A 21737-nucleotide genomic window follows, 5' to 3' on the forward strand; every position below is an offset into this window, starting at 1 on the left:
GCTTTGTAGTCAAAAGCATGGCTAGAAGTAGAACCCAGATTCCTAGGTAGTGCTCAAGTTTTGTTTTATTTAGCAACATTTTGTTAGTGTAATTAACAGGCCAACTCTAGAAGATATATAAGAAAAAATGAAGTCTACTGTTACACCTCTAACTCAGTGCTACTTAATTTGAAAAAGTTACAGACCCTGCTGAAAATACTAGCTGCCTTTAATTCCATACCATGTATGCAAGTCACTTTATATGTGTCATTTTTAATCCACACAGTATCACAAAGTTTTGTCCCCATTTTACAAATGAGAAAGCTCAGACTCTGAACATGTTAAAATAACTTGCTTAGACTGTACTTCTCTAGTTTTCAACTGTAGCAGAATCATAAGAGGTATCTTTCAGGTTCATTTCAGTTCAGTTGCTCAGTCGTGTCCAATTCTTTGTGACCCCGTAGACTATAGCACGCCAGGCTTCCCTGTCCATCACCAACTCCTGGAGCTTGCTCAAATTCATGTCCATCAAATCAGTGATGCCATCCAACCATCTTATCTTTTGTGGTCCCCTTCACCTCCTGCCTTCAGTCTTTCCCAGCATCAGGGTCTTTTCCCGTGAGTCGTTCTTCACATCAGGTGGCCAAAGTATTGGATCTTGTTTCAGCATCAGTCCTTCCAATGAATATTCAGGACTGATTTCCTTTAGGATTCACTGGTATGAACTCCTTACTGTCCAGGGTACTCTTAAGAGTCTTCTCCAACACCACAGTTCAAAAGTATTCAGCGCTCAGCTTTCCAACTCTCACATGCATACATGACTACTGGGAAAACCACAGCTTTGACTAGATAGACCTTTGTTGGCAAAGTAATGTCTGTGCTTTTTAATACGCTGTCTAGGTTGATCATAGCTTTTCTTCCAGGTAGCAAGCGTCTTTTAATTTTATGGCTGCAGTCACCATCTGCAGTGATTTTGGAGCCCAAGAAAATAAAGTTTGTCACTGTTTCCCTTGTTTCCCCATCTATTTGCCATGAAGTGATGGGACCGGATGCCATGATCTTCCTTTTTTGAATGTTGAGTTTTAAGGCAACTTTTCCACTCTCCTCTTTCACTTTCATCAAGAGGCTCTTTAGTTCTTCTTCACTTGCAGCCATAAGGGTGGTGTCATCTGCATATCTGAGGTTATTGATATTTCTCCTGGAAATCTTGATCTGAGCTTGTGCTTCATCCAGCCCGGCATTTCACATGATGTAATCTGCATATAAGCTAAATAAGTAGGGTGACAATGTACAGCCTTGATCTTTCAGGTACATTGTTATTAATAAATGTACTGAAGTTTGCAGATGATAAAAACAGGAGCGCATTTAAGTTATTCTTGTACTCTGAATCTTCCTCACTTGTTTTTTGATGTGCTTTCTCGAATGGGAGAAAGAGATGGACTTATAGCTTTGAGCCAGGGATTCACCTACCCTAGCCTCATCTGGGCTAGAGCCCATGATGAAACAGTGGTATATTATTAGTAGTTGGAACTGTTGTGGATTATTTTAGTATCTGCTTTCGTTGAAAGTTGTTCTGCAATTTATCAAAACCCAGATACTGTTATCTACTGTGAACATCAAGAATGTGAATATCTTTTGTTAAAAAGAAAAAAAAGAACAGCAAAAAAGAGGAAAAAATAAAATTGGAATATGTCCTAGTGAGAAAAGAAGGAAAAAGGAACTTGAGCTCTCTTTTCCCCTGCCTTTTAAATATATGGTTACTATTGTTAGAGTCTGAAATTTTGAGTTGGAGGGGACCCTCTGGGTTATTTAAATAATAGACTACATCAAAAAAAAAGTGTGGGAACAGTTTAGGATACATGATAGGATCAGTTTTGTATTTTTTAATGAATTTTTGTTTTCCTTTCTTAGTATTAGTTCAGAAGCAGGCCTCGAAATTGATAGCCAGCAGGAAGAAGAGCCTGTTCAGGCCTCTGATGAGTCAGATCTTCCTTCCACCAGCCAGGACCCTCCTTCCAGTTCTTCTGTAGGTAAGTTCCTGCTCCAGACTACAATAGACCTTTTACACATCAGTCTTGTTTGCAAAAGACACTGTTCTGTTAGTAACAATTGATAATTCTTTTTTCCTTGACTTTTAAAATGCTTCATTTGAAAGAAAAGTTTTACTTTATTAAAAGGAACTTTTAATTTGTATTAAAGGGAATTGGTTTTATCAAAGGTGCCATAGGGGCTGTGAGGGATGGATTACTGGGAGGGATGCTGAAGAGTAGTCTCCAGGCCTCTTGCCTAATATTTAAACCAGAGCAGTTCCTTTTTTATTTCTTCTAACTGGTAAGTTCTACATGAGATTTGGTATGTAGAGTTGAGGGTTGGGAGGCCTGTTGCTTAAAAAGAAATTGAAATTTACTGATGTAAATAATTTTAAAGTTTGGTTTTTCACATTTTTGAAGTTAACTTTGAAAAGGGCAATGGATCTTTCTTGCGATAAAAATTATTTCTGCAGTTCTTTTTAAAAAAATAATTAATATTTATTGAGCACTTACTTTGTATCAGACAGTATTCTAAGCCCTTTACCTGTATTTATTCATTTAATTATCATACCACCCAACGTGGTAAGCACATATCTCCATTTCATAGAATGGAAACTGAGTCACAAAAAGATTAAATAATTTCCTTCAAAGTCACGCAATAATGGGCAAGCCAGGATGCAAACTCAAGAAGTTTGATTGGAGACTCCACTCTTAAATGGTACACTGGGCTAGCTTATTTATCTCAGAGTTTTTAGCTAGGGAATTTCTTTTATTATTAAAGAAATATATCCTCAGTCAGCCACTCTTAATTATTTCATTTTAAATTGTTTATAGCAGTAATCTTCAAACTCTGTCATGGAACCTTCAGGTTTTATGGAAGACCTGCTCAGTTACTTACTTTTTTAAAACAGTCATGGCACTTGGCTATCTCAAGACCTCTTCTCCCTTTCTGCTGCTTTTCTGTGACATATTAACCCATTAGCTAATATGCTCAGATTCAGATTCTGTATCTGTCTTTTAACAGCTAGTAACTTTAAATCTCTGCTCACTTCATTGTGAAATATGGACATTCATAACTCATCTTGCAATCAGGATTAGAAATAATGTATGTAAATTATATAACTCAGTGCTTTGCACACAGTAAGGTTCAAATTGTAGCTGTCATAATTATTATCAGTATGATAGCATTATGAATAATACAATAATTGAAATTCTATGCCCCTAGTCATATTCTGATGTCCCATGAGAATTGTCTTTCCTCCACGGGAGGGCACAAGTTATATCTTATCAGAGCTTGCATAAGAAAATGCGGTTCTTGTTCCCTTTTACAGTATAATATGAAATTAGGGTGTTAACACTAATCCTCCCCATCTGAGCAGTCATCCATGTGCTCAGCAAATATTTAAGTGCCTACCAAGTGCCAGGCAGTTTTACAGAAGCGTTACGAAAGAAAGTGATATTTAAGGAAAAACCTGAAGGTAAGGGAGCAAAGCTGTGCAGCTCTTCAGGGGAAGGTGTTCCAGGACGAGAAAAAGAGTAGATGCGGAGTCCATAAGGCAACAGTGTGATATGTTCAGGGTCAGCAAAGAGGCCTGTGTGGCTGAAACATGATCTGGACAGAGAGAAAATAGCGGGAGATAATGGGATGGGGGAGGATAGATAGATCTTGTAGCCCACTGTCATTTCTTCGGCTTTCATGGATGTATCAGGCTTTTGGAAGGCTTCAGACAGTGTGGTGACATGATCTGACTGAACTTAGTATCAGTTTGGCTGCTGGGTAGAGAAGAGACTGAAAGTGAGTAATGGGCAGCAACAAAGAGAAAGTTTGGAGAATATTGCAGTATTGAAGATAGAGACGATGATGTTTTAGACAGGATCGTAGAGTCAAGATTGTGAGGACTCCGATTCAGGATATAGATTAAAATTGGAGCTTACAGAATTTGCTAATGATTGGATTAGGGATGTCTGGAAAAGGGAGGAGTCAGATATGACTGGTGGTATATTGCAATGGACTGTGGTTTCCTGAAGGATGTTGGTAGTTTGTTTTCCCATTGTATTCCCCAGCCCCTTGCTCAGTGTCTGATATGTGGATAGGAGCCAAGTAAATATTTATTATTAAATCTAAGAGTTGGGTGAAATGAATGAAAAAGTCAAAAAAATTTTTTTTACATTTTTTAACTTTTTACCTTTTTGTTTGTTAAATGTCCCTTGTTAAAAAACAAACAATATTTAAATATACAAAGCAATGGGCACCTCTGCATTCTATTCATGCATTCACTTAGTAATTAGTTTTTGTCATTTTAAATAACTGCTTTCTTGTTTATTAACTTGCTTTCCTGTATATTAATGCTTTTCTTAGATACTAGCAGTAGTCAGCCGAAGCCTTTCAGACGAGTAAGACTTCAGACAACATTGAGGCAAGGTGTCCGTGGTCGCCAGTTTAACAGACAGAGAGGTAAATTTCTAATATACTGATCACGTGATAGGATGTGCGGTAGTATTAAATAGAGTGAGTTTTCTAATCCTTAAGCTTCCAGTGTGTATTCACTTGACTTTTTTGTTTGTTCTTTAAAATATTCCAAGGGCTATTAAATAATTACACGTTGAGCTTCTGATGTTTACTAATCTATAAGCTTCTTGTAGACAGGTTTGTGTACCATAGGTATATAATGAATATGTGCTTATATTTTATTTTTACTCATTTCTTCCTTGAATTCAGGGTAAGATCTGGAAAAGCTAAAATGTTATAGTGCTATGTAATCACTTGTTACATGCCTTTTGTTGTTACACCTTTTAAACAGAAGAATAAGGCTTTGTGACTTGTTTAGCTAGTCACAAAAGAAAAGAAAAAGAAAAAAATGTAAAGAAAAATGTAAAATTTTAATACTTTTGTTTTCCAGTTTAACTATTAGAGATTGCATTCATGTTATAAAACATGAATATAATTGTAATGATTTCCATTGAAGATGTAAAATACCTAACACAGTTTTGTGTCTATACGCTTAGACACTTGATCTTGAAAATTTTTATAATGAACTAGGGTAAGTGAATACTCTTGTTTTAAGCTAACTTCTTAAAATACTCTAGTTTGAGCTAACTTTTTTAAAGATGCATTCAGTTTTATTCCTTTTTTCTCTTATAGGTGTGAGCCATGCAATGGGAGGGAGAGGAGGAATAAACAGAGGAAATATTAATTAAATGTTCTGTAAACTACAATAACTGTGAATAAGATTGTCAGATCTGTTTTAGTGTAATGACTGTCGAGTTTAAAAACGTTTTTGTATTTAAATTGGTATGCTTATCTCAGTGTTCTTTATTAATAAAATGTATTTCAGTGTCAACATTTATCATTTGTTTCTTCATTTTAATTAGTTGATTCTTCCTTCGCCCATCAGTCTAAGGACAGTTGTACCAGGTATTGGATAAGGTCTGCCCAGAACGAGTAGTAATGGCTCTTGCTGTCCTGCTTGGCACGTCAATGTTATAGTATTGATCTAAAAAGAGGAAGGATCACTTTTTCAATTAAAAAGAAAAGTAAAACACTTAAAAGTAGTCTCTATTTATTATTATGCTCAGAGTATTTATCATTTTAATATCAGAAATGTATTAATTAATTTGAACTTTCTGACAAAAAGAAAACCTGCTGCATAGGCAGAGTGACCTTTCACCATCTTTCAATAAAATTATATTTAATTCTGCTTTTTCAGTGTAAGAATTTGAGAAAACCAAGTTAGTTTAAAAAATGATAATTCGTTTGAATTTTATTCTTTAAAAAAATACATTCTGATGTCATTTATATAGGCAGAATAGCTTATATTTTCATGACTTTTTCAAAGAAAAATACCCCAGGTAATATAATTAATAAAATTAGTTTCTTAGGAACTTCTTTCTGATCTTACAGACTGTATAATGATATAAATTGGTATAACTTTATAGTAAATAAGGCCTCTGTTAAATGCCACTGGTAATAAAAGTAAAATATTTTCAATAGCAGTTTTAACTCAGTTTAGTGGATGTTTTATTACACTAGGCTTTAATCTCATGAAGGATAGGGCAGAAATGAATTGTAATCCATTCAGTTTAATTGAAAATGAACCAATAATCTAAGCTTTCTCTTCAGAATAATTACAGTAAGTGATAGAATTTAACTTCTCACCTTTAGCCACCATTGAACACTTGGTTTTGATTTGATTTTATTCATGTTTCAGAGATAATAACTTACCTTTAGAAAAGGCATAGTAATCATAGCCATCAGGTCTTCTGATGTTGGGCAGTGATATTGCTGAAGTAACCACATTTGGAAGTCCTCTCCACAGTGTACTCACTTTAACTTCATTATGGAGGAAACCTGTAGATGACATTTTAAATGTATTAGATTGAACAGCATTGTACTGTATTGGAAAGAGCAGTTGTTGAATCAGACAGACATGGGTTTTAACCTTAGTTTGGTCACTTAGTAGCTCTGTTACCTTGGGTGAGTTAACTTGGATGCCTCAACTTTTGCTGTCTCTCATGTGGTACAAATATCTACCTTTTAGGACTATTTTGAGGGTTATAGATTTGAGCTTAATGTTCTTAGTTAATGGTATTTATTATAATTAATAAGCCTGAATAAATTGTCTTTCTTATCCACAAAGAAAAATACAGTATTGATCTTTGGTCATTCATTGAGGCAAATTGATGTTTTACGTTAATAAGCTTAAAGTATTAGGGTTATTTGGTCAGAATTTATATTTAATAATCGATACTATATTACATCTACTTCATGTCTAAGAATTAACACAGTGAAAAAATATTACCTTTGTCTTGATAAGGGACTCTGTTGGGTAAATAATGAATTCTGATGGTGTGTATTTGAGAAGGTCCTAGAGCACGTTCAAATCGACGTCTCCTAACCTGTGCTGTTTCTCCATACACGGAATAATTTATAGCAGGCCTTCTTCCAGTACACTTTTGGGTAGGTTCCTGTTTGTAAGTGTACTGCTGAACGCTGCCACCTATGATGAATTAGAAAATCACATATAATATGAAAATTAATCTTAATGCCCAAAAGAGGTGGAAAAGAGCTTTTTACAAGGTAGAGGAAACAATGGATGTTTTTTATACAGTATGGTCCAGACATTAATAATGGTTATTAGTTAAGGGTACTGTAAAAATAACTGAATCTTGAAGTACTTGTGAATAAAGCCAACACACTGCATAGTTACATATTTAGCTTTGTTTGAAAATAAATAACATTCTTTATATAAATGTCCTGAAAACTCATGAAATTGTGCTTTGAATGTCAAGAAAACAAAATACTTCTTACTGCCCTTAATTTATTTTTTAATTGAAAATATTTGGTTCTAGACATCAAAGATATTTGTTGACAGCAATCCCAGTAATAAATGAAAATATTGAATGAAATTTTCCTGTCAGATCTCTCCTTAAAAGTTTTTCAATTTTGTTAATTATGTAACACATACCTCTCTTGAAAAAATACACCGATTCAGGTCTGTTCTTGTATTGAGCTATTGAGAGAGCTGCCACTATTTTTCCATTTAGTCCTCCAAATCCTTTGGAAATTAGTTTGGGATATCCTGCATCTTTTATATCATTGGTGAAACGCCAGTACTGAGAATCCTGATAATTAAAACGAGGAAATGATGCGAACAGCTCTTTTAAAAGGTTATAAAGTGAGTGGGGGGAAGGTTAGAAACTCATTATTAGATTTAAGTATTGGGAGAAAGTTTTACCTTAGTTAATAATTTGAATAATTTGACAGGGTTACCAAATTAACTTTTTATCAAATTTTAATGGTAGTTTGTTAAAGTGTGGAGACTTTCTGAAATGGAAGTTAAACTGATTTATGTTTTTGTAATAAAAAGTAACTGTTTGCTGATTTCTCTCACAAAGATATTTTTCTTACCTTAAAGAAGAAAGTTTTTCCTTCACAGTTGCATCTAGTAAAAACAGTATCAATGGGGGAGGGAATGCCCCAAACTGCAGTAATTCTCCGAGGTGGAGATGGTGGGCTGAATGGAGTTAGCATCCAGAAATAATGACCTAAAATTGAAAGTGATGTTCAGCCTACAAGCTGAATGAAGACTGAAACCTATTCCAGAAGAAATCAAAATCAAATCTTTTAAAAATAGTTTATCATAAACAGATTGAATGTGTTGACAAGCATTCTCTGATGGTTAGTCAGAATTGTGAGTACTAAATGCAGAAGACAGTATTTGAACATTTTTGGGAATAGATGTTTCTCAAGTCTGAAATTTAGCATGACAAAATTTTTAGCTTCCCAGTTTCTCTAGAAAGGGCCTTCTAGCTTTGATTTACAGAAAGTCACTTAATCTCTCAATTTCTTTATCTGTTAGAATTAAGTAGTTATAATTAAATAACTTAGTTTTGTTACTTTATTCCCTAGTGGCTCAGATGGTCAGCAATCTGCCTGCAATGTCAGAGACCCCAGGTTTGATCCCTGGGTCGGAAAGATCCCCTGGAGAAGGGAATGGCAACCCACTCCAGTGTTCTTGCCTGGAAAATCCCATGGACAGAGGAGCCTGACAGGCTACAGTCCATGGGATTGCAGAGTCAGACATGACTGAGCAACTAACGTACTTTCAGTATGTCTAACTTTTTTAGTCCAATACTTTAGTATTTACCCTTAGGTCCTTATAATAATTGTGTGAGGTAAGTTTATCAGTCAGGTTTCCCTCCAGGAAGCTCAACTCAAATTTGTACTCTCCAGTGACTGATTCTCCTAAATACCAAGAACCAAACAAGGAGCAGAAAAAGAAATGTGCACCAAACTCACCTCGAAAGGCAACTAATGTCCCATTGCGCAAAGTAGTCAGTCCATCTACTGGCCTACCATTGCATAAATTAGTTTCATCTGAAACAAATTAACACAAATTGAGTCAACATAAACATGAGAAGAGGGCTCCGCTCTTTTCAAGTCTTCCCATTAGGTTCTTGTTCCTCTCTTCACCCTTTCCTAAGTTCTTGAAGAGTACATGTTTGAGGTACATGTATTTCAGAGGTTAAAAAAAGTGACACTGTTCATAGTTTTACTTAAAGGTGATATTACTCAAAAAAGTATATAAACATACATTATGAATTGGAATGGGTCAGGATACCTGATCTTCATGTAAATTAGACAGGTCTTAGATGTTCAGTCTCAATGAGAAATTCTGTTTCTTAGTTCTGATTGCCCTGTGGAATTGGTTTGGCAAAGAAGATTGCAGATTCTTATAACCCTAGGTTGTTATTTGATTTTCCAAATACCAAATAAACTTATTTGATTACCCCTCTGCTTACCTGTAGAGAAGATGTAAAACTTCACAAGTTTAAGTTCAGGGTTTTAAATATATATCAATAGAATAATACTAAATCCGGGCATTCTGGTTCAGAAAGATGTAACATTGCCAATTTTAAACATGAAAGTAACTGATTGATATTACCTGAAAACATGGGGTTGATGCCGAAGCCTTGACTGGGTCCTCTCACTATGATTTCAGTGCCTGGAATGACTATAGGAGTTAGAACATGGGGCCTGACAATCACGTGAGGTTTTTCTCCTTCAGCAGCATCTGCATCCTCATTCTTTGGGTTTACCTCAATTATTACTGAGCTGGGGGCTGGGGTAGGGCTGGTGGTGGTTTGGAGCATGGCTTCTGCTAAAGAAGTAGGAGTCGGTTCAGGCATCGCTGATGTCATCATCTTTGGGGGAGTCGGCGTAGTCTTTGGTCTTCTCACTCGAGGTGTTCTTGGCTTTTTGGTCGAAGTGGGCTTTTTGGGTGCTTTGGTTGGTTTCTGCAGTTTAGGAGTTGTCACTTGAGAATGAGTAGCTGTGCCTTTTGGTGCAGCTGTGGTTTGTTCAGGTTTGCTCGTAGTCTTTTTGGTCGTCTTCTTTGTTGCAGTCATTACTTTAGGTGCAAGAGTTGCTTTAGGAGTAGTTTTGGATGATGTAGTGGCATCTTCAGTTGTGGTAGATGTTACATCTGTGGTTGTACTTGGTATTTTGGATTCAGTAGTCTTTTCTGTTTTAGTTGCTGCCTCTGTTATAATCTTAGCTACAGCTGTTGTAATTTCAGGTATAGAATGTATGTCTTTTTCTGTGGACTTGTCTTTAACTGTTGTAGTCATTTCAGGTATGTTCACTTTAGGAGGCTTGATTGTGGGTACTGCAGGCTCCTTGGGACTGTCTTCAAGAGCCTTTGGTGTGGGTTCTATAGGAGGTTGAGGAGTTGATTCAGCAGGGCCCTTCGGAGTAGTGAGAGGCTCCATGGTGGTAGTTGAAGTAGAGGCCTCTGAGATGGTTGGAGCAGGTATATCAGGAGAACTTGGAGCAGGTGTCTCAGGAGAATTTGGAGTGGGCTTCTTGGCTTCAGCAGGAGCAGGCTTCTTGGCTTCAGCAGGAGCAGGCTTCTTGGGGTCGGCAGGAACAGGCTCCTTGGGGGTGGTGGGTGCAGGCTCCTTGACGGGGGTGGTGGGAGCAGGCTCCTTGGGGGTGGTGGTGGGTGCAGGCTCCTTGGGGGTGGTGGTGGGTGCAGGCTCCTTGGGGGTGGTGGGAGCAGGTTCCTTGGGGGTGGTGGGAGCAGGTTCCTTGGGGGTGGTGGTGGGTGCAGGTTCCTTGGGGGTGGTGGTGGGTGCAGGCTCCCTGGGGGTGGTGGGTGCAGGCTCCCTGGGGGTGGTGGGTGCAGGCTCCTTGGGGGTGGTGGGAGCAGGCTCCTTGGGGGTGGTGGGTGCAGGCTCCTGGGGGGTGGTGGGAGCAGGCTCCTTGGGGGTGGTGGGTGCAGGCTCCTTGGGGGTGGTGGGTGCAGGCTCCTGGGGGGTGGTGGGAGCAGGCTCCTTGGGGGTGGTGGGTGCAGGCTCCTTGGGGGTGGTGGGAGCAGGCTCCTTGGGGGTGGTGGGAGCAGGCTCCTTTGGTGGGGTGGGAGCAGGCTCCTTGGGCGTGGTGGGAGCAGGTTCCTTGGGAGTAGTGGTGGGTGCAGGCTCCTTGGGGGTAGTGGTGGGTGCAGGCTCCTTGGGGGTAGTGGTGGGTGCAGGCTCCTTGGGGGTGGTGGGAGCAGGCTCCTTGGGGGTAGTGGTGGGTGCAGGCTCCTTGGGGGTAGTGGTGGGTGCAGGCTCCTTGGGGGTAGTGGTGGGTGCAGGCTCCTTGGGGGTGGTGGGTGCAGGCTCCTTGGGGGTGGTGGGTGCAGGCTCCTTGGGGGTGGTGGGTGCAGGCTCCTTGGGGGTGGTGGGAGCAGGCTCCTTGGGGGTGGTGGGAGCAGGCTCCTTGGGGGTGGTGGGAGCAGGCTCCTTAGGGGTGGTGGGAGCAGGCTCCTTGGGGGTAGTGGGAGCAGGTTCCTTGGGAGTAGTGGTGGGAGCAGGTTCCTTGGGAGTAGTGGTGGGTGCAGGCTCCTTGGGGGTAGTGGGTGCAGGTTCCTTGGGAGTGGTGGGAGCAGGTTCCTTGGGGGTAGTGGTGGGTGCAGGCTCCTTGGGGGTGGTGGGTGCAGGCTCCTTGGGGGTGGTGGGTGCAGGCTCCTTGGGGGTGGTGGGAGCAGGCTCCTTGGGGGTAGTGGTGGGTGCAGGCTCCTTGGGGGTGGTGGGTGCAGGCTCCTTGGGGGTGGTGGGAGCAGGCTCCTTGGGGGTGGTGGGAGCAGGCTCCTTGGGGGTGGTGGGAGCAGGCTCCTTAGGGGTGGTGGGAGCAGGCTCCTGGGGGGTGGTGGGTGCAGGCTCCTGGGGGGTGGTGGGAGCAGGCTCCTTGGGGGTGGTGGGTGCAGGCTCCTTGGGGGTGGTGGGAGCAGGCTCCTTGGGGGTGGTGGGAGCAGGCTCCTTTGGTGGGGTGGGAGCAGGCTCCTTGGGGGTGGTGGGAGCAGGCTCTTTGGGGGTGGGAGCAGGCTCCCTGATGGTGGTGGGAGCTGGCTCCTTGGGGGTGGTGGATGCAGGCTCCTTGGGGGTGGTGGGAGCAGGCTCCTTGGGGGCGGTGGGTGCAGGCTTCTTGGGGGTGGTAGGTGCAGGCTCCTTCGGGGTGGTGGGAGTAGGCTTCTTGGGGGTGCTGGGTGTAAGGGATTTGGTTATAGTTTCAGCTTTGGGTGTAGATGTAGCAGGAACTTCAGGTGTTGGTGCAAGACCTTTAGTAGATGTATTCTCTGTAGTTTGTGTCTCTTTAGCTGAAGTAGTCTTCTCTTTTGCGCCAGTGGAAGTCTGTTTATTTGTTGTAGAAGTCTCTTTAGTTTTAACTGTTGTCTCTGTGTTGACTGTCGAAGGTGTCTCTTTAGTTGTGTCAGAATTAGGTGGAAGACTGGGCTTAGGAAGTGTTGGTTTTACTGTTGTAATCTTGGGAGTTGTGGTAACTTTATTACGTTGAGTGGTGGGAATGTTAGGAGTTGGGGTGAGCTTGAAATCACCATTATCCAGTCCACTTCCACCTTCATCTATAACTGGTGGTTCTGGGGTAGGTTTCTTTTTAGGAGTTCTTTTCTTCTTGTTATCTTTTACTAGAGAAAAAAAAACATACATCTTTTTATTTTTGTGACATAAAGATACCATCCTTATCATTGACTGGCTGTGTGTGTCTAGGCAAATTGCTAATCTCTAACATGTCTTGAATTACTGTAAAATGGTAAATACTATTTCACTGGACTATTTTAGGGAATGAATGAGAGAAAGGATGAAAAATACAAAACTCAATACAATTGATACATGGAAGCAAGTGGCAACTTGGAAATTGTTAATATGATCAGTAACACTAATAACTTTCATATCAATGTTCTTTGCTCCTCACTTTCTCACCTCTTCTTATTTCTTATTGTTCAGTGCCCCTTTACTGGAAACCTAGTTGCAGCATCTTTTAGATCCACTGCACCAATTCCCTCAGAAACCTCCATAACTACATCCAGGGAATCTGTTCCAGTCACCCCCAAGCTTCCAGCTTAGCCCTGCTTCCATGCACATGGCTTTGAACTGCCTTTTCTCTGTCCATCTAAACTCAGCAGGCTCAGGGGATGCAGAGAGGGAGATTAGGATACTATGGCAGCAAAAGGACCCTATTTAACAGGACTTCCCATAGCAGCCACCCCATAGGTGAACTACAGAGCCCAAGAGGCACATCACTTAGATGAGTTCTGTTTATCAAACAATTCTATTAATGCTCAGAGATTAAATATCTTGCTATTCAGCTAGAAAGAAGGCTTCAGGGGAAATAACCACCCAGGAAATAGAATTCTTCAAAACTCCAGTATCCAAAATCTGCCATTTCCTGGAGAATGAGAATATATTTTAGAAATTCAGGAAATAATTTTTCAAAAGCAGAACAAACGAAATTTCTCTTTAGGAGGTAATAGCCAATTCTGTAGTATGTCCTTTATTACAGAAAAATCAGATATGACATAATTAGAAAAATCATAAAGAAGATCTGTAAAATGTGAATAATAATATTGCCTTTTGGGAATATATGAGAATTTAATGGATTAAAGTTTCAAAATACTTAACAATATAAATGTTCTTTTAGGAGAAATGAAACCATAAGAAAGAAGAGAGAGAAATGCCATCAGGTAGAGAGGAACTGAAATAGAAAACCATTAGTAATCATCTCTGATGCCATCCTACGGTTCTACAGTTGCTGTTATCATCTTCTTTGGCTTTACAGAGTGGTGTCTTAGCTGCTTGGCACTAATTTCCTATAGGAAATTTTCACGAATATCTTTTTATATTTATGAAGTTACACCCCCCTCAATATTGAAATGTCCTCAAGTCATTCTCCCACACACATTGCTTCTAGATAATTATTTTTAACATGGCATTGATATAGTCATTGATCTTTATCAATGCTCAAACCTTTGGGTTTCTTCTTTAATTCTCTATTAGCAGCTGAATTTTTGGAAGACTTGATTTTCCGAATAGTTGAAGAGGAAGAGGAAGAGGAGGAAGAAGACTCTTGATTTTCAGAAACAGAATGTTCTATAAATCAAATGAAAAAGTTGATCACACCAACTGTGATTTAAAGCAAAAAAGAACTGCCAGTCCAAATACAACAAGAAATGCTGTTTATTGATCTACAAATGTCATATTCTGCTTTTGTTTTATCAGTAAAATGAGCAACTGCTCTTGTAAATGTCAGTTAAAAGCAGGGCACCTGAGCTTGTCACAGATGCTAGAGTATAACTATTCAATATATAACTTTCTTTTTTTTTCTTTTTTTTTTTAATTTTTGCCATACATCACTCAACTTTCTTATATCCCACCGAATCAAATCGTTATACGAAGAAAATCATGGACTCTTTTTTTAAAACAATAAGTCTTGTTTCTTCTGATTATTTTAATCTAGTCCTGCACAGTTTGGTAAATAAGAAAGTAACTTTGGCTTGAACTTTGACTTAAACAAAAAGTGTGATGAGCCTTTAATGACTCAGAAGATAAGAAAATAACTTTGGCTTGAACTTTGACTTAAACAAAAAGTGTGATGAGCCTTTAATGACTCAGAAGATCACCTTATTCTATGAAGAGTTTATAGAAGTAGTCTCCCTACGGGTTGTTTCATCTTAGAAACAACCTTCTGTTACATCTGTCATCTTCCTACCTTCTGTTATTTCCTCTGATTCTATAACTTTCTTAGTCTTCTTCCTGTTTCGTGATTTGGGTGAACGTTTGGTTGTTGATCTGATGGTCTGAGATGCTCCTGCAGTTGGAGGTGCAGTCTTTGGAGGTGGTGGTGTTGTGGGCTTATGCACTGAGGCCAAGCAAGACAGGTCGGTTAACATCTTGTTCACATTCATCAGCAACTCTAATTGAAAGGCACAGATGCCATCTGGCTTCAAGAGTAGATGCTGGTGAAGACCAGTGCAGGCAAGCTCTCAGCCCAGCGCTAATTACTCCAAACTAATGAATTCTGAGAATGCATTGCTATTTAAAAAAAAAACTGATTCTCAAATCACTGTAAATTATGACTTGGAGCAAAGGCTCAGGAGTCAGAAGACCTGAATTCCAGTTCTAGACCTGCAAGGCTCTGCGGTTGACCTTGGGCAAATGGGCAAACCCCCTTGAATCCCCCCCGCCTGCAAACTGAGATGTGTTCTCCTAGATGATTTCCAGAGGTGTTTGCCTGCCTTGCCTAAAACATGCTTAACTCTATGCGTTCCATCCTTTATGCCAGCCTTCTGTGATATAAAAATAATCCCTGCATGTGGTTGACAGATATTTATGCTCTCAAGAGGAAAAATATAAAACTTACATTTTCCTGTTGTCATATTCATTTAAATCAAATGATACCAATTTACCTTTTTTTTTAATTACAAAATTTCTACATGAATATGTACCCTTGGAAGAATTTCACACTTTCATATTATGCTTTCCTCAAAATGCATTGCCCTTCTCCAAGGTGAAATAGCTTAATGGTTTGGCATGTATCTTTTTAACCTTTTATTGCCCCTACTCTTTACCCCTTCTCATGCCTAGAAGAGAAGACATGGAACATGTTTTGATCATTAGGAACCAGAAGAAAAGAAGAGGGACTTCTGAAAGATAAGAAAGCAGAAAACAGGGAGAGAGGAGGCCCCCTGGGTGGAGGAGATAAATCCTGCTACTCTTACCAAACTTCTCCAAACTCTGTTTTTGTAATTTCCATAAACTGACCACCACAATGTTCCCTCTTTTTCCTCCCACCCCACAAAAATGCCAGGTACCACAACTTGAGAAAAAGTTTTTTCACATTCTAATGATCCTGAGCAAACTACTTAACCTCGTGGTTAACAGAGAAAAACCTCTTGGTTTTCTCATCCACATTCAGAGGTGCTTGACTGCTTCAATTCTTGAACTGTTAGGACTTTGAGACATCTAGATGCCTATAAGCAGTATCTATAGCAATCTTAAAATGGCTAAGTGGTGAATTGCAAGATAGCTTGGGTGTTTGTTTTTTTTTAAAGAAAATGCTGAAGCTCTAATTGATGCCTCCATTTTCAGTTGGACCCTGACCATCTCTGTGAATTCTGTGAATGAAGCACTACCTTCATCAATTTTTTTTCATTGAGTTTTACATACACCTCAAGTAATCTGACCCGCCACTTGGTAGCATAAACTATTGCCTTTATTAATATGGTTCTGTCAATGATCATTCTCTAATCATCTTCCCTCCCCATCTGTCCTCTGCCCAAAATAAATTCTTAGTTTTTTGTCTCACAGCCAAAACAATTATCAGAGTGATGAGTGAATAAGAAGCACTCATCTCATAGGTCCATCTGAAAGCTGCAGGAACTCTGCACTTGGAGATTTTAATTACAAGGGTGTTGTCTCCATTATTTTTGGAATGCTTTCCAATGAAAACATTGAAGAGTTAAGAAATGTTCCTCCACTATGCTGATTAATAGTTTTCCACCCTATTTCTTCGCTGTTTGACAGAAGCAGAAGATGCAACCTTGTTTAAATAAAATGATAAGATTAGGCAAGCAGTACTTATTTTCACTTTTACTTTACAGATATTCTTGCTTTAACAGAGTAGGATTTAAGAGCAAACATTTGGTAAACGAAAGGAATCAATTATTTAAATACATTTTTGTAAATCTTTTTTCTTTTGGTAAATTTAGAGGGTTTTATTAAGCTCTCAGAGTACTCCTTCAGGACCTATAATCAGAGGATTTTAAAATGGAACTACCTTTTTTTACTGACCCCTTCATATACAGGCATTTAGATAGAGACTATTGAGACTGTAGAGAGGGGAGAGGAACACAGTAGACAGTTAACTTCTTGATTTGCTTATCAATTTAGTGCTTTAAACTGACTCCTAAATTTACTAGTTCAGAGAATTTGAACGTGTTGATTCTGTCCTCAGATACACACTCAAGAACACTGAGAGCAAAAGCACAGATAGCTCAAAGGACAGTTGACTTTTTGAGGTCAGCACAATGGGATTAGACAAGAAATCATCAAATGAGCTGGATACAAGAAATCATCAAATGAGCTGGATGATTCTGATTTAACCTGCAGCTGAACCACACCTGGAGGAGAGAAGCATGGATACCGGCCCCTATCTCTGTTACTCAACCCGCAATCTCTTGTGCTCCTGGAACCTGGCTGAGCCAGGGAGTGATATGAAGAAGCATTCCTTCTTTAATTCATCATGGTGAAACAAAGAGCTTACATGTTAGTAAAATGGAGACCTGAGATGAACCACGTGTTAGACATTATCTGTGGCGCTAGGGTAGGTGCACAGATCTGGCTGTACTGAGAGGCACTGATGGTAACGGGATGCTTACCTTCTTCACAAAAAGTGCCATAATCGGAACAGCACTTGCCGTACTTCTTACAGTCTGAGTCGCAGTCACACTCCCTCCCTCTTGCAAAGGATTCGAAGCAGCGGCCTTTACAGGAAAGCTCTACCCAGAGCAAAGGAAAACATTATAGGTTATTGGTTGTGTGGTCAGTCGTGCCTGTGTATTGATTAACCATTTTCCACCTTATAGCTGACTAGAGCTCCAAAAGTGCATAGCTAAGCCTTCTTTGGAATTTGGAAAATGGTTGGTTTCCCAAATGAAGACAGCTGAAGTCAAGAAAGAAATCTGGAGACATAGGGAAACTTTTCTTGCCCTTCAAGGCTCCAAGAGACATCCCAGTGCTGCCTGAGTCATTTCATGTATGAACAGTGGAAAACTGAGAAATGTCTAAAGAGGTAAGTATCCTTCATATGAATTCCCCCATCCTCTCCTCACACCATTACTTTCCAAATAGATTTTCGTTAATTGAGGATGCATATTCTATAACAATATATCCTAAAAAGCTGGCTTAAAATAATTAGGTCACTAGTTAGGCTCAAAACTTATTCAGAATGCACAGACCTTTATTATGACAAACTGACATGATATAGAACTGAAAGATGTCAGCCCAATCCTTTGATATGGACTATATAAGAGAAGTCTGCTTGTTTCCCCCAAGAGCCTTGGTTAAAGCCACAGTGATTTACACAGACATATTTGAAATAATTACCTTACACAACAAATAAATTGTACAACAATATATTTACCAACTTCACATGCAAATTCTAAAGCAGACATAACTTTGAGCCACCTTAATAATTTTCGTAAATATGAAATTTTTGCACATTAACAACAAAATGGTCCAAAATACGTTTATGTGAAGTATCGATTTAAAATTACACCCTTTGGTTTTAACTGAAATACATCATTAAATACTCATTATTAAACACTGTAAAGTGCCTTTTTTCAGGTAACTTAGAAACATAATATCAAAAAGTCAAAGAGTAAGCAAAATTATTTTATTTCCATGAGCTTCTTTGATGAAGCTATTGAAGGGGTCCATCACTAAGTAATTACCTCTCTGGTTAATAGCAAAGAATTACTCCTGTTTACTTAATGACTCCTGAGTCACAGTGTTAAGTCTCTATTTAAAACAAGACATGATACTTGGCAGTAGTCAATAGTCTTGCGCAAGTGACAGGTTTCCAGGTTCCCCTTACCCTCCCCCTATGGTTGCAGCTTTGACGTCATCTTCAGGCACAGCACACTGCAACATTTACGCGAGGGGAGGGAGAAAGGCACTTCAGCACAAAGACATGAAACAGTTTGACAACAGTACTGCAAGGGGTGCAAGGGGACTCTCACAGGACATGAGCTTGACAGAGGAGACAGCAGCTCTCGGGACTTACCCACAGTGCAGACTTTCTTGAAGTCAGGGCAGCACTCCATGTAGTGTTGACAGTTATAATCACAGTTGCAGATGGCATCTCTAGAATACCCTTCCCCACATCTCCCTGCACAGCTTGATAAATCTAAAATCATACAATACTAGCGTAAACATGGCCAAATGACTTTATATAAAGAAGAGGTCTAAGAAGAAGGACTAAGCCTCTTGGTGATGGAAAATTTTATCCACTGGAAAAGATTGGGAATGATGGTTCACGATGGGTCCCAGTGACATTTGCTTCCTCCTAGGTGACCTTGACCATGCCTATTTAGTCATTACCAGACTGAGAACATAAATACACCTTTGAAAACCAGGCTGGTAATGGCTTTGCACAAAAAGGGTGCTATTCCTGGGGGAGGGCTGGCAGCTACAATTCTACTAATGCTGCCATTTACCGAGCATCTCTGTGCTGGTCACTGAGTCATACATTATCTCTAACGCTTATGACACATTGCCAGGAGGGTTTCAGCAGTCTCTGTTTTAGAAATAAGAAAGCTGAAATTCAGAAATTTTAGGAACTTGCTCAAGGGCACCCAGTTAGTTAATAGTTCCAGCATATATGTATTACAGGTCGGTGAATACCTATCAATCATTCATATCGACCTCTTTCACTCTTAGAAGTGTCCTGATGTGTATAACAAATTGTATGGTCATCCTAAGTAAACAGCCCACCTAGAATTTGAACTCTGATATACCTGAATCCAAAACCCAAATTTTCCCCACCCAATTACATTGCCTCTCATTCCTGATGATGCATTTATAGCAAGCTGGCGATGCCAGCACTAATTTTCCTATACTCCTGCTCCTTTTGTTGGTGGGGATAACTGGGGTCTATAAATGTGGGGAGAAGTCAGAGGCCTTCAACCACTGCTAAAGAGAGTACAAAATAGGTAATTCTTGAAAAGCATCTGAGCATGAATATAAAAGTCATGAACAGAATTATTTTAGGTAAAATAAAAGCATAATTATCCTTACATATATTTTTTAAATCATTTGGAAACACCATGAAAACCTCCCTGAGAAATAACCACAGAAATGTAACAACTGAATCCATCTATGGAATAGATACTGGCAGGTGCAATGCTCTAAATCCACAGAGGGACGTTGAAACACCGAAAAAATCTCAAAATAATGAATCCAGGAAAATTAAAGTCTTACTATGCAAATAAGACAGTAAACATTAGGACAACTATCAGAACTTTTTACATACATATGTGCACAATGCATTAAAAATGCATATCATATATAGTGTATGTATATGAATACATATATTATATATACAGAAAAAAGAATGGGAAGAGATTGAGAAGGCAAGAAAAGCAGACAAGACAACATCAAAAGGTTGTTCTTTTAAAACTAGCAGATTTCTGAAATAGGAAGTCAATTATTTTTATAGGAAATATTTATTTCCATAGATTTAATGACTGTCTAGTTTTATTGATGATTTTAACAACTAGTTTTAAATTCATTTAATCAAAGGAGTAAAATATTTTGTGACCCACGAATAGTATTACAAAGGAGAAGTGACTTAGGAAATGCACCCTGTGTTATGAACCTTGTAATTTTATTCTGAGAGAACAGAAGAGCTTGGAGACACCAGAGTACTCATCATTCCTGATTAAGTATTTATATTTGCTCTCATAATTTTTCCACCTTACCTAAGTGATTCTGAAACTATGTCTATGCAGGCAGGTATCTCACATGCTCAGTTTATTTAATCATTTTACTGAAAGTGTCTACCTTATAAGAGTAATTTTACCGTAACAATCATGTGCCTGATTTTTCTTCTCTCATATTTTGCTTATCAAAGAAAAAAAAAGGGAAACAAAAATCCAAAGCTTGGTGTTATTGTTAAGTAATCTATTTCGTGATGCTAGAGACTTCTGTTAAGGTGATTACACTGCATGTACCTTAATATTTTCTAAAAATGAATAACAAGAACTGTTCGTACAGGACTATTTTTGGAGGGCTGTGAATGGTTCAATATTGTAAAATGACATTCACACCTGTGTAAATTCCTATCTGAATGAATAGTCCTTGAAAGAAGAAGGCACGCTTTCAAGATTACTAAAATCCCCTTTGAAACGTAAATATTCACTGCAGTATATTTATATCAATATGATGCCAACATAAACTATCGATAATTTATTTGGTATAAAAGATTAGTTGAATTTCTTTGTAAACATACAGGAAAAAGTCATATGCTGTTTAAATATTATTCATTTCAGTTCATCTGATGATATATCATTCCAACATAGTTTTATTGTGTGTCTGTGTGTTTTAAACCTTTGGGAGAACCATAGGAACAATGAGTACAAAAATTACTGCATTGAAAACTCAAAACTTATAGAAAGATTTCGTAATACAAAATGCTTATAAATATGCTACATATTCTTTCCTTACTTTTAAGGTTTTACTATGCATTAAACAAACATCATTTTTAGAAAGTTATTTCTTTTGTTGTCATAAAAGTCAGAACTGAACAAATAGCAATCTCTGTCAAATAAAAGTATTTTTGACAGTTAAGGTACCTTTAGAAGAAACTTGCTGAATCGAGAAAAGAGAAAGCAGCAGCAGGTAAATGGGAAGTATTTTCCACTCCATGGCTGTTTTCAGGTACTGAGCCCTCGCTGAAAAGAAAATAAAAGTATTAGAAAACTCTTGGATCTCACCACTAATTTATGCTTGTATTACAGCGTTTCAGTAATTTTAAAGTGCAATTTAATGATAAAAAAAGTTCCCATTCTTAAAACAAGACTTTCAAAAGTAACCAGCCTTAATTCATTGTAAGTACTTGACCATTAGATTTAATCTTATACAGAAAACAAATCATCAAATCACCATCTCAATCATGTTATTGACCATTTTAATACTTTAGAATCTCCCAAATAGAAAAAAGACTTATCTTAAAACTCTACTCCAATTATAATATGTACTTACAGTGCAAGGTTTAAATTTTATCTTGAAGGGAAAAAATAAGTAACCGGCTTTAGTAAAATTTAATTTAACAAACAGTTGTAGTTCCAACTTTCTCTTAACTCTCAATTTAAATTCATAAGCTTCCAGCAG

General features: G+C 38.7%; 2 protein-coding genes across 3 annotated transcripts in view; one reads left to right on the forward strand and one right to left on the reverse strand.

The window, feature by feature from the left end:
* TPR (translocated promoter region, nuclear basket protein) overlaps nucleotides 1-5350 on the forward strand; it is a 67160-nt gene extending 61810 nt beyond the window's left edge. For both annotated transcript variants that reach the window (XM_081492187.1, XM_081492186.1), the window contains exons 49-51: nucleotides 1891-2009; nucleotides 4369-4464; nucleotides 5152-5350. In XM_081492187.1, the coding sequence (XP_081348313.1) occupies nucleotides 1891-2009; nucleotides 4369-4464; nucleotides 5152-5207 (271 nt within the window). In that variant the 3' untranslated portion in view covers nucleotides 5208-5350. The remainder of the gene's footprint in view (nucleotides 1-1890; nucleotides 2010-4368; nucleotides 4465-5151) is intronic.
* PRG4 (proteoglycan 4) lies at nucleotides 5299-21272 on the reverse strand. The gene is made up of 13 exons (XM_081492188.1): nucleotides 21200-21272; nucleotides 17225-17344; nucleotides 14557-14706; nucleotides 13815-13937; nucleotides 12046-12475; nucleotides 11456-11688; nucleotides 9455-10333; nucleotides 8809-8886; nucleotides 7918-8054; nucleotides 7475-7631; nucleotides 6809-7006; nucleotides 6232-6357; nucleotides 5299-5503 (listed from the first exon to the last, which is right to left on the reverse strand). The coding sequence occupies exons 1-13, from the start codon at nucleotides 21270-21272 to the stop codon at nucleotides 5406-5408; spliced, it is 2802 nt and encodes a 933-aa protein (XP_081348314.1). The 3' UTR covers nucleotides 5299-5405.
* Nucleotides 21273-21737: the final 465 nt, after the last annotated feature.

Source organism: Giraffa tippelskirchi, chromosome 5 (genome assembly GCF_054371585.1).
Source record: "Giraffa tippelskirchi isolate mGirTip1 chromosome 5, T2T-mGirTip1v1.2.pri, whole genome shotgun sequence".
NCBI lineage: Eukaryota > Metazoa > Chordata > Mammalia > Artiodactyla > Giraffidae > Giraffa > Giraffa tippelskirchi.

What these genes read in the sequence shown, in the direction of transcription:
- PRG4 (XM_081492188.1), bottom strand. Translation starts at nt 21,272, where the DNA reads ATGGAGTGGAAAATACTTCCCATTTACCTGCTGCTGCTTTCTCTTTTC. An exon ending in TGGCACTTTTTGTGAAGAAG is followed by an intron (nt 14,707 to 17,224) that starts GTAAGCATCCCG and finishes GCTTGGCCTCAG; the next exon opens with TGCATAAGCCCACAACACCA. An exon ending in CAAGGAGCCTGCACCCACCA is followed by an intron (nt 10,334 to 11,455) that starts CTACCCCCAAGG and finishes CTGCTCCAAGTT; the next exon opens with CTCCTGATATACCTGCTCCA.